Consider the following 17,032-nt stretch of genomic DNA (forward strand, 5'->3'; position numbering starts at 1 on the left):
GGAGCATTTACGTGATACCCCTGAGAACAGCGATCTAGCAAACAGCTACGAAGGAGACTGAGGCGGTAAGGAATAAAGAAGGTTGACAGGGAAACCAACAAGGGTGTAACCAGAATTTTTCCTGGGGGGAGAGGAGGTTACAGTCACGAGTTTCCGTGCGTCTTACCGTAGTTCTGCCTTGTTTGTCAGCGAGCTTATATTCAATCGGCGAGAGAGAAAAGCCAATGGGGAATTAAGCATTGGAAAAGATTCATGCCCTTTAGATTCTTCGGATTTGTGCGTTTTCGCAAACCTGAAGTATATTACTTGTTTGCCACTGACTTAACGAAATAACGAAAGAAATTTAAAGCAATTTTCTTTCAAGCTAACAGCCCGCGACCAAGACTCTTTTAACTAAGTTATATCAGTCTCTTATAGTCGTATATCAATGATATCTAGAGCAAGGTAATCAAGTAGAATAAACTGGCGAGAGAAAACCGTTAAAGTTAACTTAACATCTTCTTAGAGGATCGTGAGCCGAGAGAGTTATCTAGAACTATTTCACCGCTTCTAAGCCACTAAGCACAAGTGTAGTATTTACAATAAATGCCAAAAAAAAGAGTCAATACTTGTATTATGACACTTATTGTGTATTTTTCATGCGCAAGAGATTTATTTCTTCTCGATATGCTATTGATTAAGAAACAGATCCGAACAAAAAGGGAAGCTTGAAATTATGAATAACACAGAGGCGAACAAGTCATTTTCGTTTCTAAGTTAAGGTTGTCAGAAAGGATGGTCACTATTGACACATTCTGTCCTAATTATGTATAAGTCAAACAATTAAAGAAAAGAGAATTCAGAGCTGTGCTTACTTATCTGTTGCCTAATATCAAAGTACCTGATGGTCCTATTACCCCTATGCGAATAGAATTGCTGTCAACAAAGGCAACTGGCCCTTGCGTTAGCAAGAGTACGGTTGAAAAGAAGTAATCAATTAAGTCAAATTATTGGAAAGGTAAGGAGGTTTCAAGTTTACTGACTTTTAAATGAGAGAATGGAATATGTTCTGAAACCACTGAAGCCTCTATAACCAATATTCTACAAATTTGGATTGCATTGTCTTAGCGAAAACAATACCTTTACGTCTGGATGAAACTTTGCAATCTATAGAGCCATAAGGGAGCTTACTTTAAGGCTGGTACGGGTTCTTTGTGCAGATTAATTCTGAAAGGAATGGAATTTTTCGTCCGTCCATCGTCGGTGGTTTGGTTATTATGACCTTCAATTACCTCCTATGACCTTAGGACAAGCAGCGGCTCCATTCCAGTCTCCCAGCGGATCCATTCATCTACTTTGATCGTCATCCTCAACCATGGCCAGGATCAGGAGCTGGTACCGACCGAAGCGTGAACTGAGTCGCTTGTTACCTGATACTTCTAAGATGGCTTTCATTCAATATATAAACATTTTTCACTAATTCATTCCTACGCTCGACCTTGCATTAGGTTAATTAAGCCGTGTATGCTATTTGACGAAGCGTAAATGAAGAAGAAAAGGTGCCGCAAATATGTTCTAATCCTTGAATAATCTGATCAGGCATTGCATTTGATTTTAAAAGCAAATTACAGTGGCAGTAACTTTAGGTACCATGTTCAACTTTACTTCCAAGCCTGTCTTGTGAGTCTCGCGCGCACTTTTGGGCATCGTGCAATTTGATTTCAGCTGCCCGGATAAAAGAGATATTAACACCACCTTGAATAGAGTGTTTGTGTAGGTTCGAAGCATTTTAATCTGCATGCAAATAAACCACTGGTTTCTCAAAAGACTGTTAAACAAGTAAACGAGATGCGATAAATATTGAATTATTCATTATTACCCGGTAAACAGTTACTCGCCACTTCGTTACCAACTCAAATACGAGACGTTGAATAAGTGCTACGCAAAATATCATGATTTATGGACTGGCGCTTATTAACCGATCAAGCCTTTAAGAACTGTTTTCACGGAAAGAATCCAGCGATTCAAGCTGGAATGTTAATTTCTGTGTCCAACAAAGGGTAACCAGACCGTGGTGAGAGCTAATTTACTTCTTTCACGAAAGCGTTAATCCCTCTGACAATGGCTCTTGCAGATGTCCTTATCTGTTAAACAAATACTTAGGCTCAAGTGCCAAACGCGCGGTTGAGTTTGTGTGTCTTGCATGCAAGTTTTCCTATGGTCGTGAGGCCTTGCCAAATATTCTTACGCAAGCTGACATTGACAAAGCACGAAAAAAAAATTCATATTTTCATCTTACAAGAGGTGGTCTCAGTTCGGAAGTCGGTCTAGGTTTTTGCACAGAAACAATTTTTTGTCGGTCTTAGTGCACTCGCTACCAAACTTCAAGAGAATGAGGGATGAAATTCCTGTATCAAAGAGCAGTGGTAGAAGCATACCTTACAAAGACTGGGCAACTACAGGTTAGAGAAGCCGTTTTCTAAGTACTTCCTTATTTTTTCGGCTCTTTTAGTCACAGTTAATCATACATTTACGCGAATGTAAAATTTCTACTAATTTGTTCTTTATTCATTACAATGATCCTTGTTTGAATATTTCTGGCAGTGAAGGATGCCAAAGCGCGTCAAATTTCTGTTAGTTTACCGCCAAATTTGAAGAACTACTTCGAGAATGCTTTGAAGAAACCTACGATGGCTAACATCTTCGGGTAAGTCTTTTTTCACGATAAAAGCCAACATCTTCTTCCAGTTCTTCCCATGAAATCTTAAACAATAGTGCTGTACGTCCCTCATAGCAACAAAGCTTGTGTTGTACTTAGGTTCTGTCCACTGCTAAGATAGGCATCTGGTCAGAATTTTCGGTTACAATGAGTATTTAAAGGAATCTTTGACGTTCTTCGCCACAAAAAAGAAGACTTTCCGTTCTCTATCAGTTTTCTTTTTATGTCGATATTATATTTATCCTTAATTTCCAGTTTTCAACAAGAGGTACCCCAACGAAGTTTTAGGTCATGGTATAGAAAGACGCGATAGCACGGAAAAGAAAAGCTGGCGTTGCAAAGTAGAAAAGGAAGGAAAATACCTCTTAGAGGCAAAAGTAATTAATTTCCATCATTATTTCAAGTAAAACAAAAAAAAACCAAAAAACTGTGAAGTAGAATGGTCATAGGAAAAGGATTTTAAATTGGGATAAAAAATCGAGCGCTGAAAGATCCATTGTTTTTCGTTTTTCTTGGAAACAGCTCATGATTCTGAAAATCAAACTCAAACGGAATATTTCGATGGAGACGTAAAGAATTCTCTAATACTCCCTTTCCCTTCAAAGTTTCGTAAAAGCTTACATAATACATCAATCTTACATTAATTATGTTTTCTAACTGAACAGCGGAGATCCCGCTGAAGCCCATGCGCGCCGGAAGTCTCAGAACGCGGGAATGGAAAGGAGGACTATTTTAAGTCACGTGAACAGAAACAAACCTCATCCAAGGATATTCTTTCCGTTTCAAACTGGTGATAGGGTAAGAAACAAACAAATAATTAAAGATAAATATTTTTATACTTTGATTTAATAAGCGACCATGGCAACCGAACTGTAAAGCCCTAAGAAGAGAGTAGGGGTGGGGTAGTTAAGGAAACATTCTGTTATTAATTTGGTCCTATTGGCTAGGTTCCGCTAAACAGGGTATGCCGGGTATCCAGGGTCTTTCATCTTATGCAGGGTGTAAAAATGTTTCTAGTTAGGGTCTTGAACTGGGTGTCTTTCTGTGGAACGGCAGCATCGTGTGTGAACAAGAGCTCATTGTTCATGGTGTAAACCGACGTGTGCTTAAAGGGAGTCTAAATGTATGTGAGCGTCATGGTTGTTCTTGTTCCCTTCAGCTTCAAACATACATGGTTTGGATACCAGAAGACCAAACTTCCAGTTGTTCTCTCCCACCCGTCCCTCAGAGACGTATTGACCGCACCCCTCCCTCAAGAAAATACAATTCAAGAATGAAGGGAAACTTTGGTCAATTCATCGGACTCAACCAGACCACTTATCAAGAAGAAATTTCACAGACACCTTTTCGGCATAGACCTGGTAAGGAATTGTTTTCAAAACGATCAGTCTTTGTTTCCAAATTAATATAAGACATAAGATCATAAATAATTTGCTCAAAATAAGCCACATCATTAAAATGACGTTTACCGTTCTATGCCTAAATTGACTTTGTCTTTCTTTTTTGTAGTCAATATGGTGGATCACTTCCCCTCAAGCAACAGTAACAAAACCACTTTACATCGTTTGAAAGTCTGGTAATATCGTTAATCCGACAGATCAGAGGTCGCCTGGGTATGAAAGTTACGAAGACAACAATGAGACAGAGAAACTTTTAAAACATTGCTGGGGATCGATATCGGTTCAGCAAAATGGCGAACTTTCGACTTATTTTTTTCTGTGTACTTGGAATACTTTTTTCTGCGGTTATTTGTAACAATACGAAATTTGTACATTTTCTTTGAGTGATTTTCAGTTGATTGCCGTGAAACCAAAACTAGTGCTAAAGTAAAAAAGAGAAACAGCCAATCAGGGCACAGAAAAATACCACAAGGAGCCAATGAGAACTCAATGTAAAAGCAAGCAAACTGTCTAAAGCTAGGTAGACCGCGATTGACCAAGTCGGATTGGTTTTAGAGGATGGCGCGAGTCTCCTGGACCAATACCAGAGCTAAGAAAAGGAAAAAAAAACAATAAAATTCCGGATTACTTTCTATACTCAATTGTTAAGTGCTTTACCGAAACTTCCAAATTGGAAAACGGAAAACTGATCCCCTAAAGTGCATGGAACATCTTTTCAGGGGGTATTTGTGCGTCTCTCCCGAAGTTTACTGTGAATAGATGTGTTCTCCAAATGGAAGAAATGCAAAAAATTGCATGGGACCAAAGTTTATGTTCCTACAATGGAGTTGTATATTAGATTTAGCAGTCTCATTGAAATAGACCGTTCACTGTATGGCACATGCGTTATGCCTTCAGTCCGCAAAGTTTTAATGGCAGGACTATTTAAAACAATTGGAACAGAAAAAAAAACAGAGAAAGGTTAAATATTTCTAAAAGTAATTGTAAGTGCCAAATCGGTTACCCTCTCAGAGTAAAACCTAGAGTTTTTCAAGTAGGTATTTTAAAAAGAAATCCGCAGCAGGTAACCAATTTATCAGAACCCTCTCACTGTATTAACTGAAGAATCATAGGCAGCATGAAAACTTCAGTTTAAATTACCTGAACAAGATTAATCGGACCCATCAAACTTTTGTAATAGATAATTTCCTAGATTTACAGATATCTGTCTGAAGTGGGAGGGGATCGACTTAGTAATTCTGAACTATACGAAATCCGACTGTATCGTCCGGAACAATATGGAACCATCTAAAACTGGACATGAACGTCCGAAATCGGACGGGACCGTCGAAAATTAGATAGAATCCTTCGAAAGGGCTTAACGTTCCGAAATCAGACAGTGGATCGTTCGAAATCGATCGGAATCGTACATAATTGTAGTAAGTCGGACGTAGCTGCGCAAATTTGGACGTATCTGTGTGTTTTAGGATGGACTTTAGTTAGACTGGACGCAGGAATTTGAGCGAAAGAGACTATCTTTAAATTTCAGGTGTACACAAACACTCTAACAAATACATATCAATCGGTAAACTTTTATTACCCTTTCAATTTTCTTTACCAATATCTTTCAAATATACACTTATACATTCAGTTAAATTCCACTAACATTCTATCTCAAATGCTGCCATCTGATCGAATAAGCTGCACGCTATCTATTTCGCGATAGTTACAAAGCGTGAGATTGTAAATAAAGTAAAATGAAATCTCAAGCCTGTCTTTTCTCTGAGTTTTGAACGAATAGTAGCTTTAGAGCTCTTTTTGATTAAGTGTCATAAAACCGAAACCGAGGTAATTACATCGGCCAATCAGAAGAAGGGAACATTTTCTGGAGAGCCAATGAGAACTCAAGGTAAAAACAAGCAAACCGCCCAAAGCGCGGGAAACGCGGCCGACCAACTCGTGATTGGTGTTAGTTTGGCATTTGATTGGTTGAAAGAGTGGCGCGAGTTTTCTGGACCAATCACATTGTGAAATAAAGTAAAACCAATGCAATTCCGGGTTACTTTCGACACTCAATCGAAAATTGCTTTACTCTTAAACAATTAGATTATTTGCTCTCGTTTTTTATACGTAAATAGTTAATTCGAGCATAACTCCATCGATTGCGACACAAATATCGTGCTCCTAATAGAACTGTTAACAATATTTCTAATTCAATCAATCAAAATTAAATCGTCTGATTCATCTTTGTTACATCGAAATATGTACCAGCAATCGAAACTAACATATAAGAACGCCTTGAGCATGGAAACGTGACTTGACGTGACTTGGGAGTTTGTGACAAGCCCAACGTCTTCGTTGCCATGGCATTGAAGAAACCTACGTTTTGATTGACAACCCAGTAAACAGGCTGAAATTAGAACAAATTACCGCATGGAAAAAAATTTTCCACTCAACCGAAAAAAAAAATGCACCTAAACCTCGTTTCCTGAAACTCCTGGTAACCTAACGAGCCCGAAGCCTTATTTTAAAATCATGGTTTAAAGAATCGAGGAGTAGGTTCTAGAACCCTAACCAGCTCATTTCTGTTTTGAATCCCGTATCTTAAACCAAACGAACCCGTTAGGCTATTTGGGGACTTTGAGAAACGAGCTCCAGGCCCAAATAGCAAGATAAAAAAGGAAAATTTCACTTCATTACCCCTAAAAATATGGAAAAAAATATAAAATTATACTTAAATATCATATACCTTTAACTGTGCTTCTCTTGCTGGTTGTCTCAAATCTAGAACAACATTTTCTCGCTTGCATCAAACAACAGCTCCCAGGTTGAAACTTTGTACGGGTGCTAAATTGAAGTGTGTTGTTTAGGTATTCCCAAATAATTCCCCGCCAGATTTTTTCCATACGACAATAAGTGGTTTCATTTTTCAGCTGCTATTTCAAGAGGGTTCTGTCAAAAACACAGTCGTTCAAAAATTGTGGAAAAAATATATTAAGAGAGTAGAAAAAAAGTACGATGCAATCTAACTGTAATTATAAGTGGGTCATCATTCATTAATCTTGCTCTTCACTAATTATGTCTTTCCCGTGGATCGTTTTGTAATGTTTTCTCAATGAACTCGGATCTGTGTACCTTTTGTAACAGTTGGCCACTTTGCAGTGGTAAGGTTTGGTCTCTGAGTGGGTCCGTGTGTGTTTGTACCTATCACTTGAATTGGAGTACCGCTTATTACAACCCGCCACGGGACAAACGTACGGTTTTTCTCCCGTATGAGACCTGGTGTGTATTTTTAAATTCTCGAGCCGTGAGAAGCTCTTTCCGCAAGAGTCATGATTACAACGGTGGGGCCTTTCTCCGGTATGTGTTCTCATATGTATCAACATTTTGTACCGGGCATTGAAGCCCTTTCCGTTGCGCGCGCAGCCCTGCCAAAGGCAGCTATATTCACTTGCTTCAGTTCTAATGTGGTATTCATTGACATGCGCAACCAAATCCTCTAGAGACAAGAAATGTTCGCAGCAGTTGTCCCATTTGCACTGGTGAAGTTCCGGTAAGGTCGGTGACAGAGGTGATGTAATGCCATGAGGCAAGACGGATACAATTTGACCCTGTGGACTAACTTGGTCCTGTTCAAAGATCTGCCGTAGATAGGTCAAGCTAGATGGGTGTGCTGTGACTACAACATCTGTTGCTGAGGAGGAGCTGAGTGATTCTGAAGCACTGGTGCTCTGCAATGCTTCTGATGTTGTAAACTAAATAAAGAAAAGAACAAAAACTTAGAAAATGAGAAAAAGAAATATGAACGAAGGGAACAGTCATCATTGATGGTCTGGGGAGGGGGGGGAGGGAAAAAAATCAGAGGATTTTTGGGGGATCACATGGTTTTCAGGGGTAATAGAGGGGGGGTCAGTCGTACAAAGCAGGGGGCCCGTATAAAAAATTGACTGCTAATTAACTGCAATGAGGTGGTGGTGGTGGTGGATGTGGTGGTGGTGGTGGATGTGGTGGTGGTGGTGGATGTGGTGGTGGTGGTGGTAGTGGGGAAGGGGGGGGAGGGGAATTCTCGAGAATATTATAGAGCCTTATGGGTAGATCAAGTAAATATGAAATTGTGACACAACCAAAATCATCTTATTCTCTTCTCTGGTCAGGTCCCTTAGTATAAAAATACTGTCTGTGATTGCCATGCCTTTGTTCAGTCTGACCTCCAATTGAATCCTTGTAATATTTTTCCATTGCTTCTGAGTGATTATTATGTTGGGTTACAACAATTTAAAAAAACCCTCTGAATTTGTACCCACTGCATTAACCATAAAAAGTTACATTCAGCAAATCAAATCCTAAGTGAATGTAATGTAAAGTGCACTACTGCACTTTGCAATCTCATGAGTCAATTAGCAAAGTTTTCAGAGGAATTTACCACAGTGAGGTACTTGTAGTCATCAAACACAAAGTTTGTGTTCAATATTAGTTCTCTGATAAGATAAAGTTGTTATTGGGCCATAACAGAGTGCTAAGAATGCAACTACCCACTCTTTCCTAGTCATGACTGTTGTGCAAGTGGAAAGAAATCACGTAAAAAAAAAAATTAATTTTTGTCTTATCTCTTTAAACTTCAGCATCCAATCAATCATATTTATTTAATATTTTCACTTGTTTACTTTATTCGATTAATCTGAAGTATTTACTTGCTGTGACTGCAAACTTTGGTGATGTTTTTGTAGTTTTCCTCAATAAGTTTTAAAATTCTAGAGGATGACAATTCAAACAAATAAGGTATTCAGTTCCTTTGGTGATTGAAAACAACTGGCTTCTAAGTTCTAAATAATGGTGAGCTCCTAAGTGTTTCAGGTCTCAAATTTAATCCTTGAACTACCATGAGTGACCATGACAGAATTTCCCCTACCAATATCAGTACAGAGAAAGATGTTTTTTGTCTTTGTCACAAGCATGCGACAAAGAAAAAAATTCCCCATGAGGAATTAAACCTCAGCCTCATATATAATGCACAAGGCTATCAACATAGCTGATCCAAGCAGTATGCAGGACTCTTGTCATATATGAAATTTGTAATGGGCCTTGCCCACCATAGAGTCTCTGTGGCTCAGTGGTAGAGCATCAGAGCAAGGAATCCAAAGGCCTGATGTTCAATTCCTCATGGAATCCTAAATCTAAACCTAAGCCCTAACCCTAAGCAAAAACATCTTTCTCTATTTCTTAACCAAACTCAAAACTTACTATCTTTCTTATTCGATTTAATATCAGTACAATATCCAGCAGACAAGTGATGAGAATAAAGAAAAATATAAATTACAGAATTATCATTTGATCCAATACTGACTTCTACAAACTAGGATCATAAGAATAAAGGGGGGAATTTTTTATTTGCTGTGTTGGTTTGGGGCTCAAAAACAAGATAATTTGGTTTTAACAACATAGTTGATAACATAAATTTCCAAAGCCAACTTTCTAAGAATTGTAGGGCAGATGGTGATAAGAATTACTGATGAGATCTGGGGAGTGAAAGGGTTAAATGAACTTAATTCTCTTCCATACTCATAATCATGTTCTGGTTACCTACAAAAACTATCTAAGGAAGCAAATATATTAAAGAAAACTATCATTATAGATATTTAAGTTCACATTCACAACTTGGATATGATTCATTTTGACCTTTAAAAGGACTTACCACAACACAAGGTTCCAGGACCTCTCTGTCATCCCTTTTTACCATTAACAGTTCCTCCTGAGCCTCCCCTCTCTCTTGTAGTTCACCAGCAAGGAGCTCTGAAGTTCCTTGTACATGAGTCAGCACACATGGCAACACAGACGACGTCAACACAACAGGCTGTTGTAGTAGCCCTACAGTTGAGTTTATGACTGAAGAGTCTGAAAGCAAATCTGCTGAAACTGGCGTATCTGAGAGGCAGGGAGAACTTTCCAAGTCACTAGAAGAAGCAATTGCTTCTGTTTCATTGAGAACTGATGACCCATGCAGAACAGAATCCTCTGCTGAAAGATCTGTCATGACTGACGTTACATCCCCCTGATCTAGCATTTCTGAGACAGTAGATACCACAGTTAAGTCACTGGTGCATTTGTCTAGCTGCAAGTTGCCATGAACTTCCTTTTGTGCATCCTCTTTTAGATGTAATTTTGAACTTTCCTGATCATTTTCCTCTGACATCTATTACTCAAGGGAGAAAGAATGTTATATTTAATGAGTAGTTATTAGGATTTTCAGTGCAAGTCTTAGATGCAGTTATGAAAGCTGAGAAGTGAATAACCCCTTGCACAAATTATTTAGCTTAGAATTATTTCATCTCCAAATGAAATCAAACTGGTTTGGTCTGTGATTTTCAATGTTTCAGGATTATGATGATGTAACTGGGATATAGTACAATACTGATCAAACTGGTCTAAAACCATTTTGATTTGAAATCCATTGAAATTTAACATCTATTCAGTACTAGAGATTTCAACCCTTGCAGAGAGACCTACTCTTTTCTTTCATTTCTGGCCTCAAATTTTCATACAACATTCTCCTCGTTGAAACCTTCCTCTAGAAAAGGAGTAAAAGTGTTTTCCTTCTTTCAACAGTCTTTTTAATGTGATTCTTTATCATCTTTCTGTGCCACCTTACGATTTTTAACTTTTGCACAAAGGAGCATACTGGAATAAGTCTGTGCTTTGGTCTATGCTATGGATTACCTCCACTTCATACAAGGGTGAACTCAAAATACAGGAAATGAAATCTTGGAGGCCTTTGTTGACAACATTTTCATCGGAAATGTCAGATGACACTTCTATGTTTTCCTCCCTTTGGTCCTTAAGGCTGCAGCTTTGCGAAACTAAAAACCTGCCCTTTTATTTTCCCAAAGTTAATATCTCTGTCACTCACTCACTCACTGGAGTGTCAGTTACTAAGGCTAACCACCAAGTGAATGTCAAATAACTTTAAGGCCAAAGGATTCCAAAGAAGACATTTGACATAAGGAGCTGCATTATCATTTACATGGATACTTTCTTTAAATTATACCCTAAATTTCACCAGAAAATTTGAACACGGAAATTTTTGGCTATCTGAGGGGCTCTTTAGGAAAATCAATTTGTAAAGATAAGTACAGTACTGCAGCTAAATGAGATCTATGATTGGAAAAGACATTGGTTTTCAACAAGATGAGCAAGATGCAGACCATGATTTTGTGTGTCAAGTCTGTGTGCTGTTTAAAAGCCATACTGGATAGTGATTGAGAAGAAATTGTCTCATCTGATGAAGCAGAGCTGAAAAGAAGTATGTATTAGCATCAGAGACGCAGTTCTGGCTTAAAATCTCAAAACAACACGAAATCAGACGTTCTGTCGATACTTACAGTAGGCATCTCATTAAGATCAAATCGCTACAGTATAAATTCAACAAAACATAACACTGCAAAACTTTTAAAGTAATTGTATGAGACGCAATTAAATTTAACTTCACGGATATTTCGAACAAATTTTGAAGTTCGTGATTATGTTTACAACACACAATCCTAACCATTTCACAGTTATTGGCCTTGCGGTGATAATAAAGGTCTGAAAGTTCTTCGCTCTGTCTTTCTCTCCAACGGACTCGACTTAAGCGATTGAAATGTTTAAGATTACTTGTTACTAACGTTAGAAGTATTGTACAAAACGGTCCGTGGAGAATTTGTTATCGAATCAAACATACGAAATTCATCTAATGAAATGTATCACATGATGCTGTGGATGTGTACCACTTGATCACGCACGACAAGATGTTCAAAAAAGGGGTAACTTTGAACCCTACTGTAAACATAATACTTAAGATAGTCTTTAGCGAGAAAAAAGACTTACTTCTTGAGGATTTCTTCCGGTAGATACTTGAAGTATGGTCCTTCGCTTGAATAATCGAAGTCGAAGAACTCATCATTGTGAAGTCTGTGGCTTGGCAACCGCGCCTCGATAAAATCACGTGCGGGCTTCCCACGCAACTGTTTTGGATGTCCTCGCAATGCGTGTTTGTTCAATCGCGTTACGATGTTGAGCGGAAGCAAGTAATACCCTGAAAAAAGAGACGCCTAAGAAGAGGTAGCATACAAGAATATGACTGTATTGTTTCTGCTTCATGCCATTAACTCGAGGATCCACCCCTACTCTCCACAATCAAGAGAGTAGTAATCTGGCAAAATGATACAGGGGGTTTTCTTCTTTCTTATTTCATTTTTTATTTCTTCCACAAAATATTGATCTTAAGAAAAAAACGAATTGTTCCAACCGGCAACCTCCACTTCCCTCTTTCCTCAATTTATACTGCATCATCATTTATGAACTAACTTAAGATTGGAATAGGCAAGAAATTATGTAGATGCAATTGAGATCTCAAGTTTTGCATTACGAGTTCAGCTGTCTTGTAATGAAACTTGTAAATATGAAATGTTTCTCTTCACATGAAATGTTTCATCTTCGAAATAACAGGATTTGGCTGTTTTGCTGAAGCAAAGAACGAAAAACAGCTAATTATATCCCTCATCCCCAGCTGATGATGCCCTTTGGAAACCAATGAAATTTTGAGGGAAAGTTGTTTTTCGGTCCCGGCTGAATGATTATGTATACTTGAAGATATTGTATTTTGAAGTTAGCCCTGATTGGTCAGGGAGTGTTGCGCATTGTTTCAAAGACTTAACAAGAAATTCTTTTCAATTTCAGAGTCTGTGTGGATTTGATACTTACATTATTCGTATGAGGTACTTCTGAAAAATTGGGAATAAAGTGACAGTAAGTCTGTTGTAGGAAAATAGTTATTTTTATCAGAACCTTGGTTTGTTGGCTTGTAAATTAAAACTTTTGAAAATGTAATTATGATCAAACAATATCTTCTTAATAGCTTATCAAATGGCATTCCTCTGCTGTGCCGCATTCAAATTTTCTGCTTTAGGTCTCGGTCACCTGATCACTAAAGCCAGCTGTTTCCCGCCGATTTGGTGGTCTTCTAAGACTCATACTCGTTCGCTTGTTTGGCTTGAATTGCAGAAAAGCTTCACGCTTTTCTCAATCCTCGGCTTCAGCTTAAGAGACTAGGTCGTCATCTAAATTGCGTGCTTTTGAGAGGTCAATGCGATGTCATTTTATGCGCGAACGACAGAGAAACGTAAATCTTACGAGGTGGACGAGCTATACGAGGATGACGATAACAGGTAAAAATATTGGAAATTCAGCTGGTGTATTTCATGATCTGTGTGTTTTATTTTCACATCAAATAGCTCATGCCATTTCATTTTGCACCTTCGTTGTCTTAATTTGTTGCAGATTTAAAGTTGAAGTGGTTGATAATCGTGAGCGGGAGCGAAAACTGCGGCGGGAAATTGCAAACTCAAACGAAAGACGACGTATGCAAAGCATTAACTCCGGTTTCCAAGCACTGAGATTGCTGATTCCACACAGCGAAGGCGAAAAACTAAGCAAGGTATTTCCTGTTACATTTATGTTGCATTCATTTTAGTGATTGAGTTAAGCTGGTTTGAAATCCCTGCAAGAAGTGAAGTCCTCGCACTGACCTCTAATACTCACTGATTTTACGAACAGGCCGCGATACTTCAACAAACAGCTGAGCATATTTTTGCTTTGGAGCAAGACAAGACCCGTCTTTTGCAACAGAACACGACTCTAAAGCGAATATTGAGCCAGTGCGATCGAGAGGGAACGAACAGCTCGGATCTGAAGAGATCTCCGCCGAAAAAGTCTAAAATTGATCAAGAAGCACGTGCACAGGAACATAGCAAGGACGATGAAAACAACAACGTTTTACAAAGTGATGATTACGTCGAGGAAATACAAAAGGAGCTCATTGAACTAAGGTGCCAACTAGAACGTGAAAGGAGACTACGGATCAGCGTGGAGGAGAAGAAGAGACAGCTCGAATTAGATCTAGCGGACGCTAGGTCGAAGTCAAACGACAAATCGCCAAAATCACTGACGACTTCTCGTCAAAATTTGGATACGATCGTTCAGGCAATCAAACATTTAGAAGGGGACAAACCTGAACTTCTCGAAACCCCTACAAAGTGTAAAACTGAAGCTGTCACGAACGGCCCTTCTAGTGCGGAAAACGCTTCGAGAAGGCTCATAGTTTGAAATCTTGTTTGAAAGTTTACTCGGATGTTGAACAGCCCGGGAACAGCTGATTGGCGTGGCTGTAGTTGATGTATGCAAATTTCCCATGTTTGCGAAACCCATGGAATTCATGCATGATAATTTGTTTACATAGAGATTTGTAGAACACGTATAAATTACGTTTCTTTTCTTTACCCGTTCTCATCCGCTTCGTAAGTGGCGTTGTGAAGTTTTTCATTAGATTCGATCGGGAACTCAGAGCGTGCCGGATTCACGAGTTTTCCGGAAATCTAAAATTTTACAGCATGCCGATTTCAATGCGATGTTGATCATCTTTTGCAAGGTTGGTAGGTGACGTCTTCATGTGAATATGTATATAATTTTTAGAATCCAGTCAACACATGTAGGTTTCCTGTGGGGTTAACTTTGCATTGGTTAGGGGGGCTGAGTGGGGAGGGGGTTTCCTTTAGCATTGCCTTACGTTAAAACTAGACAGTGAATCGAGTATTTCTCAGAACTGTGCTTGCAAGGTGTTTTGCCTCGAAGTTTGAAGACATTTCAGAACTGAAAAACTTATTGAAGAATCATCAAACTAAAATTGCATGTCAACTGCCTCAAAAATAAAAAGGCTAGGAAAGAAAAAAAAATAATGACAAAACCACTTGGTGGTGGAAGATTGAAATTGTCGAAAAAGATCTTTTTGTTATTTGTTGTTTTGATGATGAGGAAAAAATAAGAGATTCAACCATTGGCCTCTCAATTTAAAATCATGATCAATAACAGAGACAAACCTTTAACTGAAGAGTGCAACAGTAAGACTGATATACTGCTAATTCTTGCTAGGTAACAGTGTATCAGTCAAACCTCACAATCTTCAATCAATAGTACAGCTGTGCAATTTATAAATCTAAATCAGGAGACAAATGAATCCATGTTGATTTATTATTGAGGATTGATGTTGGCCAAACACTTTGCTAGCCTGATATTGTTGTTTTGCTTTTATATCACAAAATAGCAATTGTAGGTACCATTTCTCTGAGATAGCCTTTTTGAATAGTGTCCTTTTTCCCCCTTTTTTCACATTTTAGGCCCACCAGAACTAATTTATTTTATTATTATTATTTTATTTTACTGCTGGCAGTTTCATTTTACAGAATTGGGCAATAATATAATTAACAGAAATTATTATGTATACAGCTTTTTAGAAAATTCTTTTTCTATGAAAACATGGCCTCTGGTGCAGTATTTATATGTTTGATGGAAGAAGCACTTTGATCCAATGTGTATATTGCATAAGAATTTTTAAGTTTTCCCTTTGGAAGGATGTTTGGAAGCCATGAAAATGTTTTATTTTCACATATCAATCAAGAACAGATTCAAAAGTAGTTAGTCAAACTTTTAGGGCTCGTAAAACACCACATGGTGACTGATTTCCTGCAGTTGAGAAAATAACCTTTTACACTCTAACATCAATATTGATATTTTCTATACTCTTCACAATACATTTACTTTGGTATTGACAAGGAGAATTTATCCAACACCTTCACTACCAGATCTCATCAATAATTCTCCTCACTTTCTGCCATACAACTCTTATAATGTTAGTTTGGAGAATTAAATATTTGATATATTAATAATCCCCTGTTGATATATTTCTTTATTCTCATCACTCGTCTGATTTATATTTTATTGATATTGTAAAAAGTTGTAAAGAGAAATTCTGACTTGGTCACTCACGGGAGTTAAAGGGTTAACAATCAAAGCTTCTTCGGTTTGTGGTCATTACACTTATTGTCATTATCTTGATGAACGATTTAAAAGTATTACTGAAAAAAGAAATTAGATACTGGTTTCTCTTAGGGTTTAAAAGGTTAAATGCTTGTTGCATAGGCAGAAAAATTGCAGCTATTACAATACTCTACTTCCCATATGCTTTGAAAAGTCAGAAGGGATTCCTGATTTGATATGTGTTGATGATTTCTTAAAACTTTATATATTACAGTATGATATGTACATCTTGCAATTATTTTGTAAACAGCTGAATATTTATATGATCTAACAATTAAGTATTTCTGCCTGTTAGCCAGTGTGTGAAATGGAATACATCTGGATGATAAACACTGATATGTTTTTGTAATTGAAGAAAAATTCCTTACAAAATCTTCTTGCAATTAACTTTTATATGGTGTTTTTCACCTGTAATCATTCATAGCTATTGTAATTACTGAGCATCTGAAGGGTGTTGAGAGAAGCATTTCTAATATTTATATGTCACATGCCCTTAAAAAAAAGAATGAAATATATGATGAGTTGTTATGTGCATGTGATTCATTTCCTATTTTATAAATGTGGTACAATAGAGATACTTATTCATCACTGATAACCACCTTTCCCCCCCTCCCATCTCAAGCTAATATTTTGTCAGTTTACTGGTACTTGTTCATACACCTGAAAGAGTGGGGATGTTTGGGATGCCAGGCTTTTACCAATTACACCTCCTTTGATCCCCTCAGTATTTTTTCAGTTAACTGGTCAGTTTGTCATAGTCACTTTTTCTTTGGGGCTCAGTCAGTGCAGTTCAAAGTAGGGAATCTGCAGTACAATGGATAAATTGCTATCCAGTGGATAAGTAGTAAAGAATCATTCAACAGTATCCACAAGAGAGAGATTTGTCTAGTAGATAGTATTATCCAACTTCTACAACCTGGGTCAGAGTGGAGGGAGGCAATTGTGAGAGTGATATATCTTCCTTGAGACCACAACACAATGACTTGGCTGTGGCTCTTGCTTACCGGTAGATATTGCCATGAAGAGGAGAGAGTGTCAACCAGCTGGGTCT

At 37.9% G+C, this 17,032-nt stretch overlaps 2 protein-coding genes across 2 annotated transcripts; one reads left to right on the forward strand and one right to left on the reverse strand.

The window, feature by feature from the left end:
• Window positions 1–5,651: 5,651 nt before the first annotated feature.
• Window positions 5,652–12,032, reverse strand: LOC131795143 (zinc finger protein GLI2-like). Its single transcript, XM_059112714.2, has 3 exons — window positions 11,938–12,032; window positions 9,770–10,267; window positions 5,652–7,832 (listed from the first exon to the last, which is right to left on the reverse strand). Exons 2-3 carry the CDS (start codon window positions 10,265–10,267, stop codon window positions 7,134–7,136), a joined length of 1,197 nt encoding a protein of 398 aa, XP_058968697.1. The 5' UTR covers window positions 11,938–12,032; the 3' UTR covers window positions 5,652–7,133.
• Window positions 12,033–13,026: 994 nt separating this feature from the next.
• Window positions 13,027–16,515, forward strand: LOC131795145 (transcription factor AP-4-like). The gene is made up of 3 exons (XM_059112717.2): window positions 13,027–13,277; window positions 13,390–13,546; window positions 13,666–16,515. Exons 1-3 carry the CDS (start codon window positions 13,201–13,203, stop codon window positions 14,212–14,214), a joined length of 783 nt encoding a protein of 260 aa, XP_058968700.1. The 5' UTR covers window positions 13,027–13,200; the 3' UTR covers window positions 14,215–16,515.
• The last annotated feature ends 517 nt before the right edge of the window (window positions 16,516–17,032 follow it).

Source organism: Pocillopora verrucosa, chromosome 14, assembly GCF_036669915.1.
Source record: "Pocillopora verrucosa isolate sample1 chromosome 14, ASM3666991v2, whole genome shotgun sequence".
In the NCBI taxonomy this organism is placed as follows: Eukaryota; Metazoa; Cnidaria; class Anthozoa; order Scleractinia; family Pocilloporidae; genus Pocillopora; species Pocillopora verrucosa.